Source organism: Rhinolophus ferrumequinum, chromosome 20 (genome assembly GCF_004115265.2).
Source record: "Rhinolophus ferrumequinum isolate MPI-CBG mRhiFer1 chromosome 20, mRhiFer1_v1.p, whole genome shotgun sequence".
Lineage (NCBI taxonomy): Eukaryota > Metazoa > Chordata > Mammalia > Chiroptera > Rhinolophidae > Rhinolophus > Rhinolophus ferrumequinum.
In genome coordinates this window covers 354,976-373,557 of record NC_046303.1, presented here as the reverse complement: position 1 = coordinate 373,557, position 18,582 = coordinate 354,976, and the positions used below count along the sequence as shown (strand labels likewise).

The window sequence follows — 18,582 nt, the reverse complement described above, 5'->3', positions numbered from 1 at the left end:
CAGAAATAAACCCTCACTTACATGGTCAATTAATTTACAACAAAGAAGCCAAGAACACACAATGGGGAAAGGAACAATGTCCATAAATGGTGCTGGGAGAACTGGACAGCCTCATGCAAAGGAATGAAACAGGACCCCAATCTTACACCAAACACAAACTCAAAAAGCATTAAAGACTTGGACATGAGACTTAAAACCGTAAACCTCCTTTGCTTTTTGGCTCCTTGACACCAAAAGCAAAGGTAACAAAAGGTAAAAATAAACAAGTGGGACTCCATCAAATTAGGAAGCTTCTGCACAGCAAAGGAAACCATTAGCAAAATGACAAGACAGCCTGCTGAATAGAAGATATTTGCAAATCATTTATCTTATAAGGGATTAATACCCAAAATATGTAAAGAACTCACACAATTCAATAGGTAAAAAACAATCTGATTTAAAAATGGGCAGAGGACACGAATAGACATTTCTCCAGAGAGGACAACAGACATGAAAAAATGCTCAACATCGCTAATCATCAGAGAAATGCAAATAGAAACTACAATGAGATACCACCTCACACCTGTCAGAATGGCTATCATCAATAAAACAACAAACAACAAGTGTTGGCGAGGATGTGGAGAAAAGGGAACCCTCGTGCACTGTTGGTGGGAATGCAGATTGGTGCAGCCACTATGGAAAACAGTATGGAGGTTCCTCAAAAAACTAAAAATAGAACTACCATAGGATCCAGCAATCCCACTTCTGGGTATTTATCTGAAGAAACTGAAAACACTAATTTGAAAAGATATATGCACCCCTGTTTACTGCAGCATTATTTACAATAGGCAAGATATGGAAGCAACCTAAGTGCCCATCAAAAGACGACTGGATAAAGAAGAGGTGGTATGTGTATGTATGTATGTATGTATGTGTGTATGTATATATATATATATATATATATATATATATATATATACACACACACACGTATATATACACACACACACAATGGAAGACTACTCGACCATAAAAAAAGAATAAAATCTTACCATTTGTGACAATGTGGATAGGATAGAGGGCATTATGCTAAAGGAGATAAGTCAGACTGAGAAAGACAAACACTGTATGATCTCATTTACATGGGGAATCTAAACAAAACAAAATAAAACCTGAACTCAGATACAGAGAACAGATTGGTGGTTGCCAGAGGGGTTGGGTTGGGTGAAAAGGGTGAAGGTGGTTAAAAAAAAGAAAAAAACGAAGGAAAGAATGTTTGAAAATTTGCCAAATTTGTCAAGATACGAAGCTACATATTCAAGAAACTGAATGATCTCAAGTGAATTCAGTGGGGAAAGATAGGTTTTCCCACAAATGATGTAGGAACAACTGGAATCCATACCCAGAAGAAAGAAGCTGGGCCCCTTCCTTGTGTCACACACAAAAGTTAACTCAAAATAGATCACAGATCACAGATGTAAGAACTAAAATGATAAAACTTAGAGGAAAACACAGGAATTAAAAAAAAAAAAAGAAAAGAAAAAGCTAAGCAAACCCCCAACAGGATAAATCCAAAGAAATCCATGCCAAAAGATACACAGTTCAACTTCTGAAAACTAAAGACAAAGGAAAAAAATAACTTTCCCCTAAAGAAAACTCTAGGCCCAAAAGTCTTTTATTGGCAAATTCTACTAAACGCTTACAGAGTAAATATCAATTCTACAGAAACTTTTCCAGAAAACAAAAGAAGGAACTCTTTCCAACTTATGAGGCTAGCATTACCCTGAAAATAAAACCACAGAGACATTACAAGAAAACTATAGACCAACATCCCTCATGAACATTGGCACAAGAATTCCACATTCAAAAATCAATGAAAGGAACTGACTCTGGGTGGTGAACACACAATGTGATATACAGATGATGTATTACAGAATTGTACACCTGAAATCTATGTAACTTTACTAACAATTGTCACCCCAATGAACTTTAATAAAAAAACAAAAAAATCAATGAATGGAATTCACCATTAGCAAACCATACGATAATCTCAATAGATGTGGAAAAGTATGTGACAAAAAACAAACTTCACTCATGATAAACACTGTCCACAAATTAGGAACAGAAGCCTGTTAAGGACATCTACAGAAAACCTACCGCTAGCATCATACTTATCACATTGGACTGAAGACTGACTGCTTCCTTCTTAAAACTGGGTGGGACAAGGGACCTGCACTCTCACCCATTTCAACACTGTGTTGAGGTTCCAGCCAGTGCAATAAAGTATGAAAAATAAATATAAGGCATATATATTTATGGACTGGAAAAGAAGAAATAAATTGCAACCACATGATTGTCTACATAGAAAATTCCAAAGAATTTGCAAAAAACCACTAACTGTGAGTTTAGTTAAGGTTGTGGGATACACAAATAAACTGTACAAAATATAAAACTAAATTCTATTTCTATATCCTAGCAGCAACTGGAAATTATAAATAATTCCATTTATAATAGCTCCAAATTAATAAAATATTTAGGTATAAATCTAACAAAACATGTTCAGGATCTGTATACTGAAAACTACAAAATACCTGAGAGAGAAACAAAGAAAATCTAAGTAATGGAGAGATTTACAGTGTTCTCAGATTAGAAGGCTCAATATTGTTAAGACTGTGATTCTTCCCAAACCGATATATTCATTCTGCATACTTTTAATCCAAACACTAGCAGAATTTTTTTGTTGAAATGGACAAGCTGATTCTGAAGTTTATATGAAAAGCAAACAATCTAGAAGAGCCAAAACAATTTTGAAAAGTAACAAAGTTGGAGAACTCACACAACTTGATTTTAAGACTGACAATAAAGCGACAGTAATCAAGACAGTGTGCAGACAATTAGATCAACGGAACAGAACAGAGAATCAGAACAGACCCACATATACATGGTCAATTAATTTTCAAAAACAAAAAAATCCTTTCAACAAATTATACTGGAACAAATGGAGATCTATAAGCGAGAAAAAGAACCTCAAAACTCCAACTACCCAACTATAGCATAGACTTAAATATGAAACACAAAATAAAGAAACTTCTAGAAGATGGGGGGAAAAATCTTTGTGACCTTGGAAAGGCAAAGTTTTCTTAGATCTGACACCAAAAACACGATCCATAAAATAAAAAATTCATACATTGGACTTCATCAACATAAAAACTTTTGTTCTGTGAAGAGACTGGTAAAAGAATGAAGATAAACCACACACTGGGAGAAAATCTTTGCAAAACCCATCTCTGACAAGGGACTTACATCCAGAAGCAATCAAGAACTCTCAAATGTTAATAATAAAACAAATACCGCCCTCCATATGCAAAACACTGACCAATCTCTTCACCAATGATACACAGACAGCTGGTATGCCAGGAAAGACACCCACTGTCTTTGGCATCCAGGGAGATGCAGTGTAAACCACATTTATTAGACACAAATTCACACCAATTGGTGAAATGCACCCTTGGATATGGCTGGCGGAGGGAACAACAGATACATAACAGTGACATGGATCAGAGCTGGGCAGAGGTATTTTACGTATAAGAATGTTCATCTCAGCATTATTTAAAAGTGAAAAATGAGACCTAAAAGTCTAACAACATGGCAATGTGTATTTTATGAAACAACCTATAATGGATATTTCCATTAAAATTACTTTACGAGTATACAATGACATGAGAAAATAATGTGGTAAATAAGAAATGGATATAAAACGGGGTATACAGAACCCGTCTCTTAAAAACGAATAGCCATCTATATGCTTGCAGGCCTAGAAAAAGTACTTTAAAATATCACTATCTTAAAAAGGGTAATTAAAATCTCCCCACTTTCAGAAAGTTTTCTGTCATGCACATTTTTTGTAATAGCGTATTTTATTCTCAGGAACCACGAGCTGTCATTCTAAGTAAGGCTGGGGAGCAGAGCCCTCGGGAGGGAGTGTGACCAGACGCCGACCAGCGACTGGGTTACCTGGTTGTTGACAACGACATGCACGGTGCCGTGAGTCGTGTAGGATGGCAGGTCACTCAGGTGGAAGGTCTCGTACACGATGCCCTGGCCGGCAAACGCCGCGTCCCCATGCAGGAGGATGGACATGACCTGCAGACACACAAGGAAGTCCCAAATCTAACACGGCCCAGACCACCACCACCACACAGCACACTGGAGAGTAAGTCACAAGCTGCTTTTCAAAAAGTATTGTTTGAGATAATTTCAAACTTCGAAAGCAAGTGGCAGGGGGCCCTCCCAGCCCGATGAGAGCAGCACTGCGTGCCCACTCCTCATCTGCTGCAGCGGCTGCTCACCGCCCTGATGTAGGACCCTGGGAAGGCAGTGCTGGCCCAGCCCCCAGCCCTTTTGGCTCCTCCGACGCCTCACCCATCTTCACATTCCAGACGGGTCTCACGTCCTGACAGTCCTTTGTGACCAGGCTCAGGAAGGGTGCATGTCACGCCAGGAGATGCCCATGCCGGGGAGGTCTGCTCTGATCACCTGGACAGGCAGCCGTCTCTCTCTCTCTCTCTCTCCCCCTTAAATTCACCATTTCTCCTCGGTAACGAGAAAGTGGTGGGACTGTGAGGCCAGCCTCTGTCTCCTGCCCCTCAGTGGTGCCTGGGGCTGCCGCCAGGTGCTACGCCTACGGCTACTGACTGGTGTTTTGCAAGAGCCCCCTGCCCACCTTTTATTTACTTGGACCCCCACGTGTGGGTCGTCCTTCAATGCTCACACTGCCCAGATGGGGCACGGAGCTCAGCCCCCCAATGACGTTTCCCTCAGGAGCCTGGCGCCTGCCCCAGGGCAGGGGACGGATGGTACTGAAGAGCAATGTCTGTTGTGTCGCTGCTGACGGGGACAGCGGCACTTCCAGGGCGATGCGCACAGGTATTTCCAAATCTCTGCCCAGAGCGTAACTGCGATACTTCCAGTTCCGAGAGAGTCCCCGCCTGCGCCGCCGCCACCTCCCCCACTCACAAATCCTCCCACAATGAGACACTGGCCCGCTGCCCCAACAGGGCACACGCCCTGTGCCTGCGACCACACAGGGCTAAGCAGCCCCCCCCCCGTTCTGTATGCCCCCCCAGGACCACTGGTGCGATCATCTGAAGACTTATCTTATTCCTTTTCACAACGTTTCCAGCATTCCCAGAATGAGTGAGCGCTGCCTGAGTGCCTTTTTTCTGTAATTTATGAGTTCCGACATCACACAAAGCTTTTTGCAATCTTGTTCCCCTCCCTGGCCCTGAATGTCCCATCAAGGACAGCAGAAATGCTGGAGGCAATGGTCAGCGACTCCAGTCTCCCCAACCCTCCCGCCCTGTGTCATCGGTTGCCCCGGGGAGTGAACGGAAGTGCCTTCTGCCTCCTTGTAGTTTCTGTGGCCCCGTCCAGGCCCCCAAGCCCGACATCCTCCCAACAGGCCACACGAGTCTAGGGTGGATGTCCATCCATGCGTGCACCACTTCCTGTTCCCAAGGCCACACCGCTCCAGACTCCATCACCTCTGATGGCAACCTCTCTCCTCATCCTCCACGCACAAAACTAATAGACTCTCGGTGTTTCAAACTAGAACCGGAGGCTGACATTGGTTCCACCTCTAAAACGTCTGACCCTTCAGGGCACCTGTGGGGCAGCGCTCGGCCCCACCTCCATCGTCACCCATATCTGCCATCTCCAGAGAACGTTCCTTCCTTCCTTCCCACCTCCCCACCCGCTAGTTCTTCACTGGGTGGTTCACAGGTGCTGCCTTTGATTCCGCTTCCGAACCTAGCACACAGCACCCCCACTCCCACCCCTGCTACGGCCCCTCCTCAGCTTACCCACACCATGTGCTCTCCTGCCTCCTCACAGGGGTCCCACTTTCTAGAAAGAGCGAGACGCCTGAAGCGGTACGGTGCACCCTCCCCAGAACGTACGCCCGTCACTCATAAACACTTGTTTTTGCTGCCTGAGAGGCTGAGGTGGTGAGGCAGTTAAGAACTACACGATTTGTCACAAGCAGACTTCTGCCTTGAGATCAAACCAGGACCGACAATCACAATCCATCGGGGCTTCTGTGCACGATGGGCTGGCCCAGCAGCGTCCAGCGTCCACACAGACACCTGGAAAAGCTGTCTGCACAGGGCGCCACCCAGCATCGGCACGGCCCCTTCTGCACCCACAGACACCCACACTGCGCAGCCTTGCCCTCCTGCTCAGTGCAAACACCTCTGTCCACGGGGACATTCTGCAAGACAGGGAAGCAGACAGGTGCGGCCAAGCTCTGCTGTCACCATCAGGGGAACGCAGGCCCATAGGTGGGATGCCACGACTGCTACTCTTTCCAGGTCCGGGCACAAAACCGCCTCATCCAGAAGCGTGATGTCTGAGACGTGCCCGGGGCTGCGCACCATCCTGGACCGGCCGGCGGCCCCTATGGCCTTACCTTCTTCCCCTCGGTGTCCCCGCAGTAAAACTGCTCGGCTTTTGTCTTGCCCATCACCACGGGGTCGGCAGCCTCGAGGTGGGAAGGGTTCGCCACCAGCGACAGGGTGATGTTCCTGTCGGTCACACGGTTGATCCGCCGGTGGTACATGCCCAGGTGGTACTTCACGTCCCCAGAGCCCTGCAGGACAAACGGCGAGGCTCGATCCTGGGCAGCACATGACAGTACTGTAGGTCACTTCTCCTCCCAGTACGCCATCCCTGGAAGGATGGGAAAACTCTGCCCAGGATGGCTCCCACTCAGGACACAGGGCCGGCCCTCTGACCTCGTGGCCGGCCCTCTTTTCTCTAAGTCGGCCGCTGGCCACCTGCTTTGTGAATGGTACGAAGACCTTAGCCCTGCTGTCTTTCCCAAGAAGCCGGTGGAGCCAGCGTTCTCATATGGGCTGGGGCTTCGTGAGAAGCTTCTAAAGGAAATCAGGCGCCTCACCTCATCAGCTGCCTCTAGCTTGGAATCGAACTGACAGAAAATCTGCTCCAGCTCCTTCCTGATGACATTGGCGAGCACGTTCAGCCTCCCCCTGGGACACATGGGGGTGAGCCGGGTTGTAGCGGTGTCCCAGGCAACCCCCGCCCCACACCCCGAGGGACAGAAAGCAGCTCGCTTTGCTGCCTGAGAGGAGCTGAGACCAAAGCCACTGTGCGACACCCAGCCTCCGCCTGCCCGACACCAAGGCGAAGGGGAGGCAGGAGGAAGGTGGAAACGTCTCTGCGCACGTCACCGAGCAGCCATCCCTCCGGGTTAGCCTCCCTCTGCTGGGACCCCAACAAGGGCATTCGGGTTCAACACAAGGCTAAGATGCCTGTCTGAAACCACCTGTGGCCTTGGGCATGACAGTGACCGCAGTGAAGGGGACACTGTGGCAATGGTCCCTCGGGAGCGGGGGGCGACTGCGGACCAGGCGAGCGCCCGGCTGCAGCAGGCACCTGTGCGGCATGCCCATGATCACGTAGTCCACGCCGTTCTCACTAGACTTGTCGATGATGGTCTTGAGCGCGGGGATCAGCACTTCGCAGCCTTCCAGGCCAAAGCGCTTCTCAGACGACCACTTCCGCTGCAGGAACTCCTCGAACCTGCACGGGAACCAGGCTGCCCTGAGAGCATGTCACAGGGCCAACACCGCTCCTGAGGGGCTGGGCCGCCCCCCTCCCCGCTCCATCGACAGGCCGCCCTGAACACAGCCCACACCTGGTGGACCGCACGAGCCTGGCCAGCAGGGTCCGCTTCTCCTCATTGGTGAACTGCATGATCCCGGGTGTCTCAAACTTCTGCCGGATCCACTGGCACTGCTCCAGGTCGTTGATGAACATGAACTCCACCCCAATGTGCTGACAGTAGGCCATCTGTTCCACACACAGTCACGGGTGTCCACCCAGCTGTGCTGACCGCCCACTTGGCCACAGGGCTGGGGGGAACACGGCCTCCCTCTCACACACACTGGAGCCCGCTGTGACGGGGTAGATTGAGGGGTGTGTGTGAGAGTTTGTGTGTGTGCGTGTGTGTATAGTGTGTCCCGCAGGCTTATTGCCCACCAAGTCGAGAGAGGAGGAGGGAAAGAAGAAATGGGAAAATGAGGGAATGGGGGTGGGGTGAGCAGCCTGTGTCTGGCCGGGGAACCAGCGGTGCCACTGGGCAGTCTGAGCTCAGGCATATACGCTGGGGACTTCCCACAAATGAATAAACCCCCACTGGCATTGGAACACACACAGTTTTCTTCTCCTTTCTATGTCTGACTGTAAAAATAAAAAACATGGATTTTTATCTACAAAGTAGCATAAAAAGCTCCGTTTCCCTTACACTTTAAAAAATGTAGGACCAAGGAAAAGGGGCCTCATCGGGAGGCCTCCTGCCAGCACAGGTTGTTCTGGAAAGTGCCGTGCCCTCACCTCCAGCCGCCGGATGATCTCCCGCAGAGGAAGCGCTGACTCCTGCCCGCCGATGAACGTGGTGGTCGGCAGGTGGAAGACCTTGTCCAGATCAGACTCGTCCAGGCCGTAGAACCCTGCGGGGCGAGGGGACACGAGCACAGCCACACAGGGGCCACAGTTCATGAAAAGGGGAAGGGACTCCCCAGGGGAGAGAAAGGAGAAGAGAAAAGTCATAAAAACCTCTGATATACACAAAAATAAATACTATTTTAAAGCCAGAAACACAAAATTTAGCAACAAACAGAAGCTGAGAATATTATTGGGTGTCATAGGTAAGTGAGAACAAGGTTCATACAGTGTACCAACCATTCATAATTTAGAGAAAAGGGTATTTCAAGGTCCCAAAGACACCAACTAATTTTGGTTTGAAGACACTGGATAAATCAGTCAGAAAGCACAAATGAAAAACAGTTAAGGAGAGAATTTAAGCAGAAAATGAAGAATTCATATAGAATAGGTCATACGTAAATTAGGTGGCAATAGCAGTCGTATGCAGTGACTGAGAGGAAGCTGGGAGACTGAGAAGGGACAGTCACCAAGAAGCTGATTGGTCTGCAGGACGGCTGCCAGGCAGCAGAGCGAGGGTCACACAGCGGTCCCTAGGAGACGGTCCTTTCTCCGGAGAGGGCCCCATCCACACGTTACACCTACTCTCCAGACAGTCCTTGGCAGTCCCCGATCTAACTCTTACTCTCCCCAGCCCAGCACTAACACCAGTTACCAATTAATCGCTCACTAGGGGACCAATCACTGTCTGGCTGACTAATCATCATCTGACAGACTAATCCCTTAATAGTTAACTGTTCACTCACTAGCCAACTAGTCATGGTCTACGGTTGCCGGGCGAGAATTCCCACCCGTTCTCAGAAATTCTTTTCGCTTTCCCGCTCCCGAATCCCGAGAAAAGTTGGTGGGGAAATTGGGAAAATCAGCTCCTTGAACCCAGGTGGTGGGTAGTATTGGCCATCACTTTGTAGAAACGATTCATTGTGGAGAACAGAAAACAATTTATATCTTGAGATTCAGGAATGGGAAAGCAAAAAAAATATCCTGAGAACGGGCGGGAAACCCTAGTCAACCGTCTAATTGATCGCTCACTAGCCGACTAATCATCATCTGACCGATTAACCCCTCACTAATTAACTAGCCAACTCATCACCGCTCCGTCCTGGAGCACTGACTCCGCGCAGGGCACCTCCACGTCTGAGTGTTTCAAGCTGAGAGGAATGTGATGGAACGGCTCTTTCTAGGGCATCACGTGCTGCTTTCATGTCGCAACGATAATCTTCAATGGGGAATAGATTTGGAGGAAAACTGCCAAGTGACACCGCAGGGTCGGCTCCTACCGCCCTGGACAGACACCATTTTCTGGCCTGGGTGGCAGCGGTCGCGAGCAAACACAGCTGCGTATGTGAGTCTCGGGGAGACGTGGAGGCCAGGAATCGCCCACTGTGCCCCACATGCTGGCTCAGGCCTTTATCTAGCTGATTCTTCCGGACCCATTTCTTTGGTCTTAAAGGCAAATTCTCAAATCCTTTTGGTTTAAGTAAAACGAAAGCAACTGGCTTTTTTCTTGGGGGGCGGGGTGTGGGAGTGGTGGCTGGTGAGGCTCTGCACCGCTGCCAGGAGGACAGCCTGTCATGTGGGCCAGGTGACATGCACGTCTCTGGCCACTCGCAGCCCAGCTTGCGGTGTTTATGGGGGAAAACCAGAACCAGATGGGGGCACTTCTAGAACGCTCCATAGGGCCTCAGGAAGGGTGTTCACCGTGTACACTCTGTGGGGACACCTGGATCATGGCGGTGACCAGCGACATGTGTGGAGAACCTGGCTTGCCGCGGCCTTTCAGCAGGAAGCACCCTAGGCCTCACCACGTCTGCGGCTCTTCACTTCCACCCCCTGAACTGGTCATTCAGAGATGCTGAACCTCAACACCACGGGCCCTGCTTCTGAATTCTTCAGTCATCTGAGAAATTCAGTCCACAGCGGCCGGCTTCTGGGAAGGCAGACAATACGTACTGCTCCCTATTCCCCACGAAGCACAACTGAAACCTCAGACATCGTATATGAGACTCCAAAAGGTGGAGAAGAAGGCAAGACTCCTAAGGTACAGACAAAAAGCCCCAACAAAATCTGCTCTACTAAAGGACCAGCAGAGGGGCAGCTAGCAGGACAGACAGTAACTGCTTGATTCCAGCCAAATACACAGAACACACTGCAGCCTCATCCACACCCTTACCACACTACAACACACTCCTGTCTCCAATCCACCCAAAATTCTGAAGAAGGCCCAAGAGGGGGTCCAAATTTTCATCCCCTATGGGAGGTACTGCGCTAGCCCACTCCCCGACCCAGTGTCCACAGAGACCTTGGGGGACCGGGACATCCATCACCACCTGGGGGTAACTAGGGGGGCCCTTCCCACCAGAGTGGTGCTCAGAGGAGACAGCTATAAAAGAGATTTAAGTAAGATTCCAAGTCTCCTAATATGCAAAATGTCCTGGTTTCAAAAAATAATCACTCACAACAAGAACCAGGAATATCTCAGGTTGAATGAGAAAAGATAATCAGCAGACACCAACAGGACACAGATGTTAGAATTATCTGACTAAGATTCTCAAGGAGCCATCATCACTAGATTTCAGTAACAATTAGAACACAACAGAGACAAATGAAAAAAATAAGACTCAGCAAAGAAACAGAACGTCTGCCCAAAATTAGAGATACAAAGAAGGACCAAATGGGAAATTCTGAAACTGAGAAATATAATAACCCGAATTAAAACTCAGGAGGTGGGATCGGTGGCAGAATCAGGGGCAGAATCAGTAAACTTGAGGACAGAACAATAGAAATTAACCGATCTGAAGAGGAGAAAAATGGACTGGAAAAAGAATGAAGAAAGCCTTGTGGACATGTGACACTGCAGCAGAAGATCTCACATTCATGTTGATGAATCCACGAAGGAGAGGATAAAGAGGGCAGCTGGAAAATGATTTGGCAAATAATGGCTGAAAACTTCCCAAATATGGCAGAAGAATGAAACCCAGATTCAAGATTCACGAATTCATAGGATAAACTCAAAGAAATCCACGCCAAAACACATCATAATTCAAGTTCTGAAAATTAAAGAAAAAGTCTTGAAAACAGACAGAGTAAAATAACACCTTACCTGGAGAGAAAAACACCACAAATGACAGTGGATTTCTCATCAGAAACCATGGAGCCAGAAAGGAGTGGTACCACACTTTTCAGAGCTGAAAGAAAAGAACTGTCTTCCCAGAATCCTATATCTGGTGACAATATCTTTTAGAAATGAAGGGGAAATTAAGACAATCTCAGATGAAGGGAACTAAGAGAATTTGTCACTTTAAATGAATGGCTAAAGGAAGTTCTCCAATAGAAGGGAAATGATATCAGAAGGAATCTTAGACATCAGGGAGGAGGAAAGAACATGGAAAGCAAAAATATGGGTAAATAAAAGAGACTTTCCTTCTCCCCGTGGGTCTTCTAAATTATGTTTGATGGTTGTAGCAAATTTATACTACTAGCTGATATTATTCTAAAGGTTATGTGGAGGAAACATTTATTAACAACTATATTTTAAATGGAGAGGGTGAAAGGATGTAAAGGGAGGTACATTTCCACACTTTATTTGAACTGGTAAATGATACCAGTAGACTGGTACAGATATGTGTACATATAAATGTCATACCTAGACAACTACTAAAAAGGCTAAAAACACAAAAAGATATGATAAAAAATACTATATGTAAAAATAGAATTTAAAAATATGGGCTTAAAAACTCACAGGAAGCCAGGTAAAAACAGAGAAATGAAAGAGGACAAACACAAAATACAGAATAAAATGGCAGACTTAAGCCCTAACATATCAATAATTACATTAAATATAAACTATCTAAATATACCAATCAGAAGATAGATTGGCAGAGTGGATTAAAAAAACAGGACCCTGGGCTGGCCTGGTGGCTCAGGTGGCTGGAGCAACCGACTCCTAACGCCGGAGTCGCCGAGTCGCCGATTCGATTCCCACACGGGCCAGTGAGCTGCGCCCTCTACAGCTAAGATTGTGAACAACAGCTCTCCCTGGAGCTGGGCTGCCATGAGCAGCCGGAGGTGGGCGTGAATGCTGTGTGCTGCCGTGGTCTGCCAGGAGCAGCTGGCAGCCATCGTGAGTGGCTGTGTGCTGCCGTCGGCTGCTGTGTGTTGCCGGGGCTACCGTGTGCTGCCAGGAGCAGCTGGTGGCCAGCATGAGAGGCCAGCTGGCAGCCATCATGAACGGCCGGCAGCTGGGGAGAGCTGCCGTGAGCTGCTGTGAGTGGCCGACCAATGACTGGTGACCTACTGCCTCAGGCGGGGGAGCGCAAGGCTCATAATACCAGCATGGGAGCTCTGTCCTCAAGCCTGAGAAACAATGGCTTGAACTGGGTTGGGAGGGAGGGGGAGGCGGACGAACGGGAGGAAAAAAACAAAAAAACAACAGAACCCAACTATATGGTTATCTACAAGAAACTCACTTCAAATATGATACAGGCAGACTGAACGTAAAGGGATGGGAAAAGATAGATTATAAACACAATCAAACAAAACCAGGAGTGGCTACCTAATATTACTGTCAGATAAAGTAGACATCCAAGCAAAGCAAATTACCAGAGTCAGAGAGGGACGTTACATAATAGGTCAATCCACCCAGAAGACACAGCAATCTTAAATGTATATGCACCAAACAACAGAACCACAAAATATGTGAGCCAAAACCTGGTAAGACTCAAAGGAGAGTCTTACCAAATCCACAGTTATAGTTGGAGACTTCAACACCGTTCTCTCAATAACTGACTGAAAATAAAGGACTCAGCAACCATCAACCAACAAGACCTAATGGACGTTTACAGAACACTTCACCCAACAACAGTGTCCGTGGAAAATATGCCAAGACAATCAATACACTGGGCCATAAAAAAAAATAAGCCCTCAACAAATTTAGCAGAATTGACATCATGCATTCTCTGACCACAATGGAATCAAATCACAAATTAATCACAGAAAGATATAAGAAAAATCTCCAAATTCTTGGAAAGTAAACAAGACACTTCTAAATAATCCATGAATCAAAGAGACGAAGTCTCAAGGGATATCAAAACATACATAGAACTGAATAAAAATGGAAATACAACACATCAAAGTATGTGGGACAGCTAAAGCACTGTGAGAGGGAAATTTATAGCAATAAATACATACATTAGAGAAGTTTCTAGTCAGTCATCCAAGCTCCCACCACAAGAACCCAGAAAAAGGAGTTTAAAAAAAAAAAAACCCAACTGCAAAGAAACCAGAAGTAAGGAAAATAGTAAAGACAAGAGCAGAAATCAATGGAATTGAAAACAGGAAAATGAGAGAAAAATCAATGAAACACGGAGCGAGTTCTTTGAAAAGATCAATAGCATTGACAAACCTCTAACAAGACTAACAAAGAAAAAGAGAAGACACAAATTACCGGTATCAGGAATGAAACGGGTATCAATACAGAGACCGCAAACACCAAAAGGACAATAAGGGTATAATACTGTGGACAACTCTACATATGTACATTTGACAACTCAGACGAACCATTCCTAGAACAACACAAATTGCCATTACTCACTGAACAGGACACACATAATTTGATTAGGTCTATGACTATTAAGGAAATGAAATTCATAAATAAAAACTTTCTGAAAAAGAAATCTCCAAACCCAGATGGTTTTGCTGGAGAATTCTACCAAATGTTTAAAGAAGAATTAACACCAATTCTACACAATCTTTTCTAGAACACAAAGTAGGAAGAAAACTTCTCAACTCATTTTATGAAGGTAGAATTACTGTGATATTGAGACAAACAGTTAAGAAAATTACAAACCCATATCCCTCACAAATACAGATGCAAAAATTGTACATATAGCTGCAGCAATATACGAAAAGAATTACATACCATGATGAAGTGAGATTCATTCCAGTAATACAAGCTTGGTTCAATATTTGAAAATCAATCAGTGTGACCCACCATACTATCAGGTTAAAGAAAAGTCACGTGACCACATCAAGAGATGCAGAGAAAGTATCTGACAAAATTTAACACCCGCTCATAATTAAAAACTACCAGAAAAATAGGAATAGAGGGGATCTTCCTCAACTTGATAAACAGCATCTACAAAAAACCCACAGCTGTTCCTACACTTAATGGGCGCTGTCCCTGAGCCCAGGACAAGGAGGGACGTCCGTCCTCACTGACTCAGCACAGTCCTAGAAGTGCAGCCAGGCGAAGCTGGCGAGAAAAGAAACGGCACAGACTGGAAAGGAAGAAATCACTGTTCCTGTTTTCAGATGGTATGACTATCTACATAGAAAAATCCCAAGGAATCTAAAAACAAAAAAGTCCTAGAATAACTTAGCCAGGTCACAGGATTTAACAAACAGAAATATCAATTGTATTTCTCGATGTTAGTGATGAATATGTGGACATTAAAAAAAGTACTTAGATGTGAGTCTAACAAAACACGTACGGTTTCTGTATATTGCAAACTACAGCGAGCTGGTGAAAGAAGCCAGGACTCTGAACAATGGGAGACATGCACCCGCCAAGGTCTGCAGGCAACAAGGTACAGGTGGCGCGTTTCCCCACACTGATCTGTCGCCTTAACACAGCTCCTTCCAAAACCCCAGGAAGGTCTTCTGTAACGGAGACAGCTTAGTCCACAATTTCTACGGGAAGAGAAAAGCCCAAGAACAGCCAAGACAATTCCGAAAAAGGAAGGTAAGTGCAGCAGTTACAGTTGTCAACATAGGGCGGCACTGGTGGGGGACAGTCCCACAGACTGAGGGAGAGAACAGAGAACCCAGGAACAGGCCCAGGTAGCTGCTTTTTGACAAACGTGCACAAGCAATTCAATTCAATTAAGGACAAACTCGTCAGTTAATGGTGCCACAGCCATCAGACTTCCACGGGCAACACCGCCCCAAACCCAAACAAACCCCTTCACCTAAACTTCGTATCTTATGCAGAAACTAACTCAAAGTGGAGCACACACTTAAATGTAAAATGCAGAACTATACAACCTTCAGAAAAAATACGTAAGAGAAAATCTTTGGGATCGAGAGCTAAGGGAAGAGCTCTTAGACTTGACACCAAAAGCCCGGTTCATAAAAGGATTCATCAGAATTTAAAACTCGCTCCGCAAAACCCCATTCGCCAAAGAAGGAAAGAACCCGAATGTCCGTCAACAAGCGAAAGGTTAAAACCACTGTGAGCCACCCAGGGCCAGGGATGCTGCCGGAAATAAAGGAACAAACTGTAGGAAACAACCCAGATGAAACGCGGAAAATTGGAAAATCGTGCCAGTTGGAAAATGCCAATGACCAACATTAGGGATCGCAATTCCACTTGTCTAACATCCTGGAAATGAGTCACGGAAACGGAGCGGAGTGGCTGCCAGGCACTGCAGGGGCGGAGCCGAGGGCAAGTGCTGCTGCTCCAGAAGAGCAGCTGGAAGGACCCTGTGGGGACACACGTTGGTGTCAGCACCTGCTATGACGTACTGCAGCTGCCGACCTGTGACCACCGGGGAACTGGCCGACAGGCACACGGATCTCGGTTACTTCTGACAATGGCCCATGAATGTACAGTTATCCCAAAATAGTAAGTTTAACGAAAACCAGAGTCTCACACTTACTAGGAGTAAGGTGGAGGGAAAGAGAACTTCTGCGAGAGGCTTGACATGGCAGGAAGACTGGCCACGGCTGAGTGACAGCAGGCAGATGACCCCAGCACCCCACTCTGGATTCCTCAGAGGGGCTCTGCCCAGAGCTCAGGGTCCTCAGGGCTCCTTACTTAATTATTTCTTTACTGATACTCCAGCTGTCCCTCAAACAGGGAGACCAAAAGGGAAATCTTGTCAGAGGAACGTAGGAAGCACAACCTGAGGGAATCCAGAGCCCAGCCGAAGGCCCCTCATGGACGGACGGGGTGCAGCGTGCAGAGCGGTGTGGCTGCGAGCCTGAGCCCATGCCACCGACGAAGCTCAGTGATGTGATGGTGACACATGGGAGGTGACGATGCTCTCAGAACACAAAATGGATGGAAACAAAAATGCACGAAAAGCAGCTCTACCTGGTGGTTAATAACTGAATGGCGGGAAAAACAGATTTCCAAACAATCAACAAACTTCAAAACACTTGACAGAGTTGTGTCAACTTTCCCCACATTGCATGCTAGGAAAAGTCGCACATCCTGTTCCAGTGACTCCTCAGCTGCAGGAAAAGAGAGGCTTGGGGTGTCCGTACCTCCTACTGTTAGCATTCGCAGTCGGTCCTGGAAAACGGCAAGGTCTGAGAGCGGGGAGATGGGTGAGCGCGGGAGGAAAAAGACAGGTGCGTTAGTGAGGGCGCCCAACACCCCAGCCCTGCACGTCACGGGAGCACAAACAAGGTCACAAAGACACACACCGAGGGAAGGTGGGGTTGGGATGGTAGGACATGGTTGGAGAGCTACGTGGTAAACAGCTGGGGGGCGGGGGAAGGCCCTGGATGCTCGTTTGGCGGCCACTGGGCAGCAGCGTGAGTGTGCCTCCCCCATCCCAAAAAAGGAGCTGAGCCATGGCTGTCCGGCTGTCCCGGGGACTCCAGACCTAGCACACCTGGACACTTCGGGATGAAAACACTGGAGAAGAGAATGAGACAATGAGAAAGCCTCATTTTTCAGGAACCACTCCTCAGAACTAGGCATCCAGCAGTCTAAACCCTAAGGCTCAAGATTCTGCCGGATTCGAGAGGCAGGCACACCCCCATTCCCCATGTCCCCACTCAGAGAACGGAGGTGCAGGCAGGCACTCCACTACCCAGAACACAACCCAAGAGCCCCTGCCTCAGCCAGCACTTCAGTGCCGGCCACACCTGGCAGGAAAGGACAACACCTTCTCCTGAGCCATCCTATTCTGTCCTGCTGGGACGTGAATCATCCCTTTGTTCAGCGAATTCAGGCCCGCTCGTCACCGGGTAGCTGCTCGGTGATCAGAGAGGGACCACGTTCACCTAACTTCTGTTAGAGCACATGGCTGCAATTGTTTATTGTTAGTTATTGCTGTTCAGCTACTGGGCCTAGTCCATAAACTATACTTATCACAGGTATGTGTGCACAGAAACAACAGTACACACAGGGTCTGTACTACCCGCAGTTTCAAGCACCACCTGGGCATCTTGGAGCGTATGCGCGCAGGTAAGAGGGGATACCTGTACTTCTCAGTATTTTTAAAATAAAATGTGAATGAAAGACACAGACCAAAAGAGAGTAGAAGAAGATTTTCTGGGTGCCATTTACAGAGCACACAGGATCCCAGCACTGGAGCACCTGAAAACACGAAAGAAAATTCCGTCTGCTAGACACAGACGGGCTGGGGTTTGGCCGCATTGCCTCCAGAGAAGCAGAGTATGCGAAGGGCAGGCACGTGACGTCAGGCCTGGGTGAGACTCGTCAGTTGGTCAGCTCCTGGGCATCCAGGAGGGAGGACAGCCTGGGGGAGGCGTGCCCACCCTGCCTTAGCTCGGCCCTCTCGAGTCACTGAGGGACCCTCAGCAGCCAGTAATGGCTACCTAACTGCCCTGTGCGCAGCAGGCCAGCGGAGACCGACACCGGAAAGCTGACCAGGAAGGAGCTCTATTTTGAGCTGGCTTTTCCAGCCGTGAGGGGCTTTAGGAGGGGGTGGGAGACTTCACCCCCGCTGTGCTGAGCCAACTCACTTAAGGAGTGAAAATGTTGTTACAATTCGGGCTTTTAAATTGGCTTTTAACTATTTAACTCAAGTTCATTTCCCAAGACTGATAACTTGCAGACACTGTAAACAGGAGATGACGCTTCATGCTTTCCTCCCTCTTATAGAATTTGTTTCCAGTCCTCCTTTAATTATGTGTAAATCTCAATCATTCTGTCACTGTGAGAAGCCACAGACGATGGCATCTTTAAGTTGGAACCCAATGCAAACGTTGCACTTGAAAGAGAAGAGGAAACCGAGGGCAGGAGTTAAACGGAGCTTTCGCCAGGTCCCAGACCAGTCAAGGGCAGCTCAGCTCAGGCCAGAAGCCAGATGCCCCCCACCCCACCTC

At 47.3% G+C, this 18,582-nt stretch overlaps 1 protein-coding gene across 4 annotated transcripts in view; it reads right to left on the bottom strand.

Moving 5' to 3' along the window:
• Positions 1 to 18,582, bottom strand: part of OGDH (oxoglutarate dehydrogenase) — a 60,610-nt gene that overhangs the window by 16,008 nt on the left and 26,020 nt on the right. For 2 of the 4 annotated variants that reach the window (XM_033088073.1, XM_033088072.1), the window contains exons 5-11: positions 16,768 to 16,812; positions 8,392 to 8,507; positions 7,694 to 7,848; positions 7,432 to 7,578; positions 6,935 to 7,025; positions 6,446 to 6,625; positions 3,994 to 4,122 (exon numbers count right to left, since the gene is read on the bottom strand). In XM_033088073.1, the coding sequence (XP_032943964.1) occupies positions 3,994 to 4,122; positions 6,446 to 6,625; positions 6,935 to 7,025; positions 7,432 to 7,578; positions 7,694 to 7,848; positions 8,392 to 8,507; positions 16,768 to 16,812 (863 nt within the window). The remainder of the gene's footprint in view (positions 1 to 3,993; positions 4,123 to 6,445; positions 6,626 to 6,934; positions 7,026 to 7,431; positions 7,579 to 7,693; positions 7,849 to 8,391; positions 8,508 to 16,767; positions 16,813 to 18,582) is intronic. The other 2 variants (XM_033088075.1, XM_033088074.1) reach the window with 1 other exon arrangement.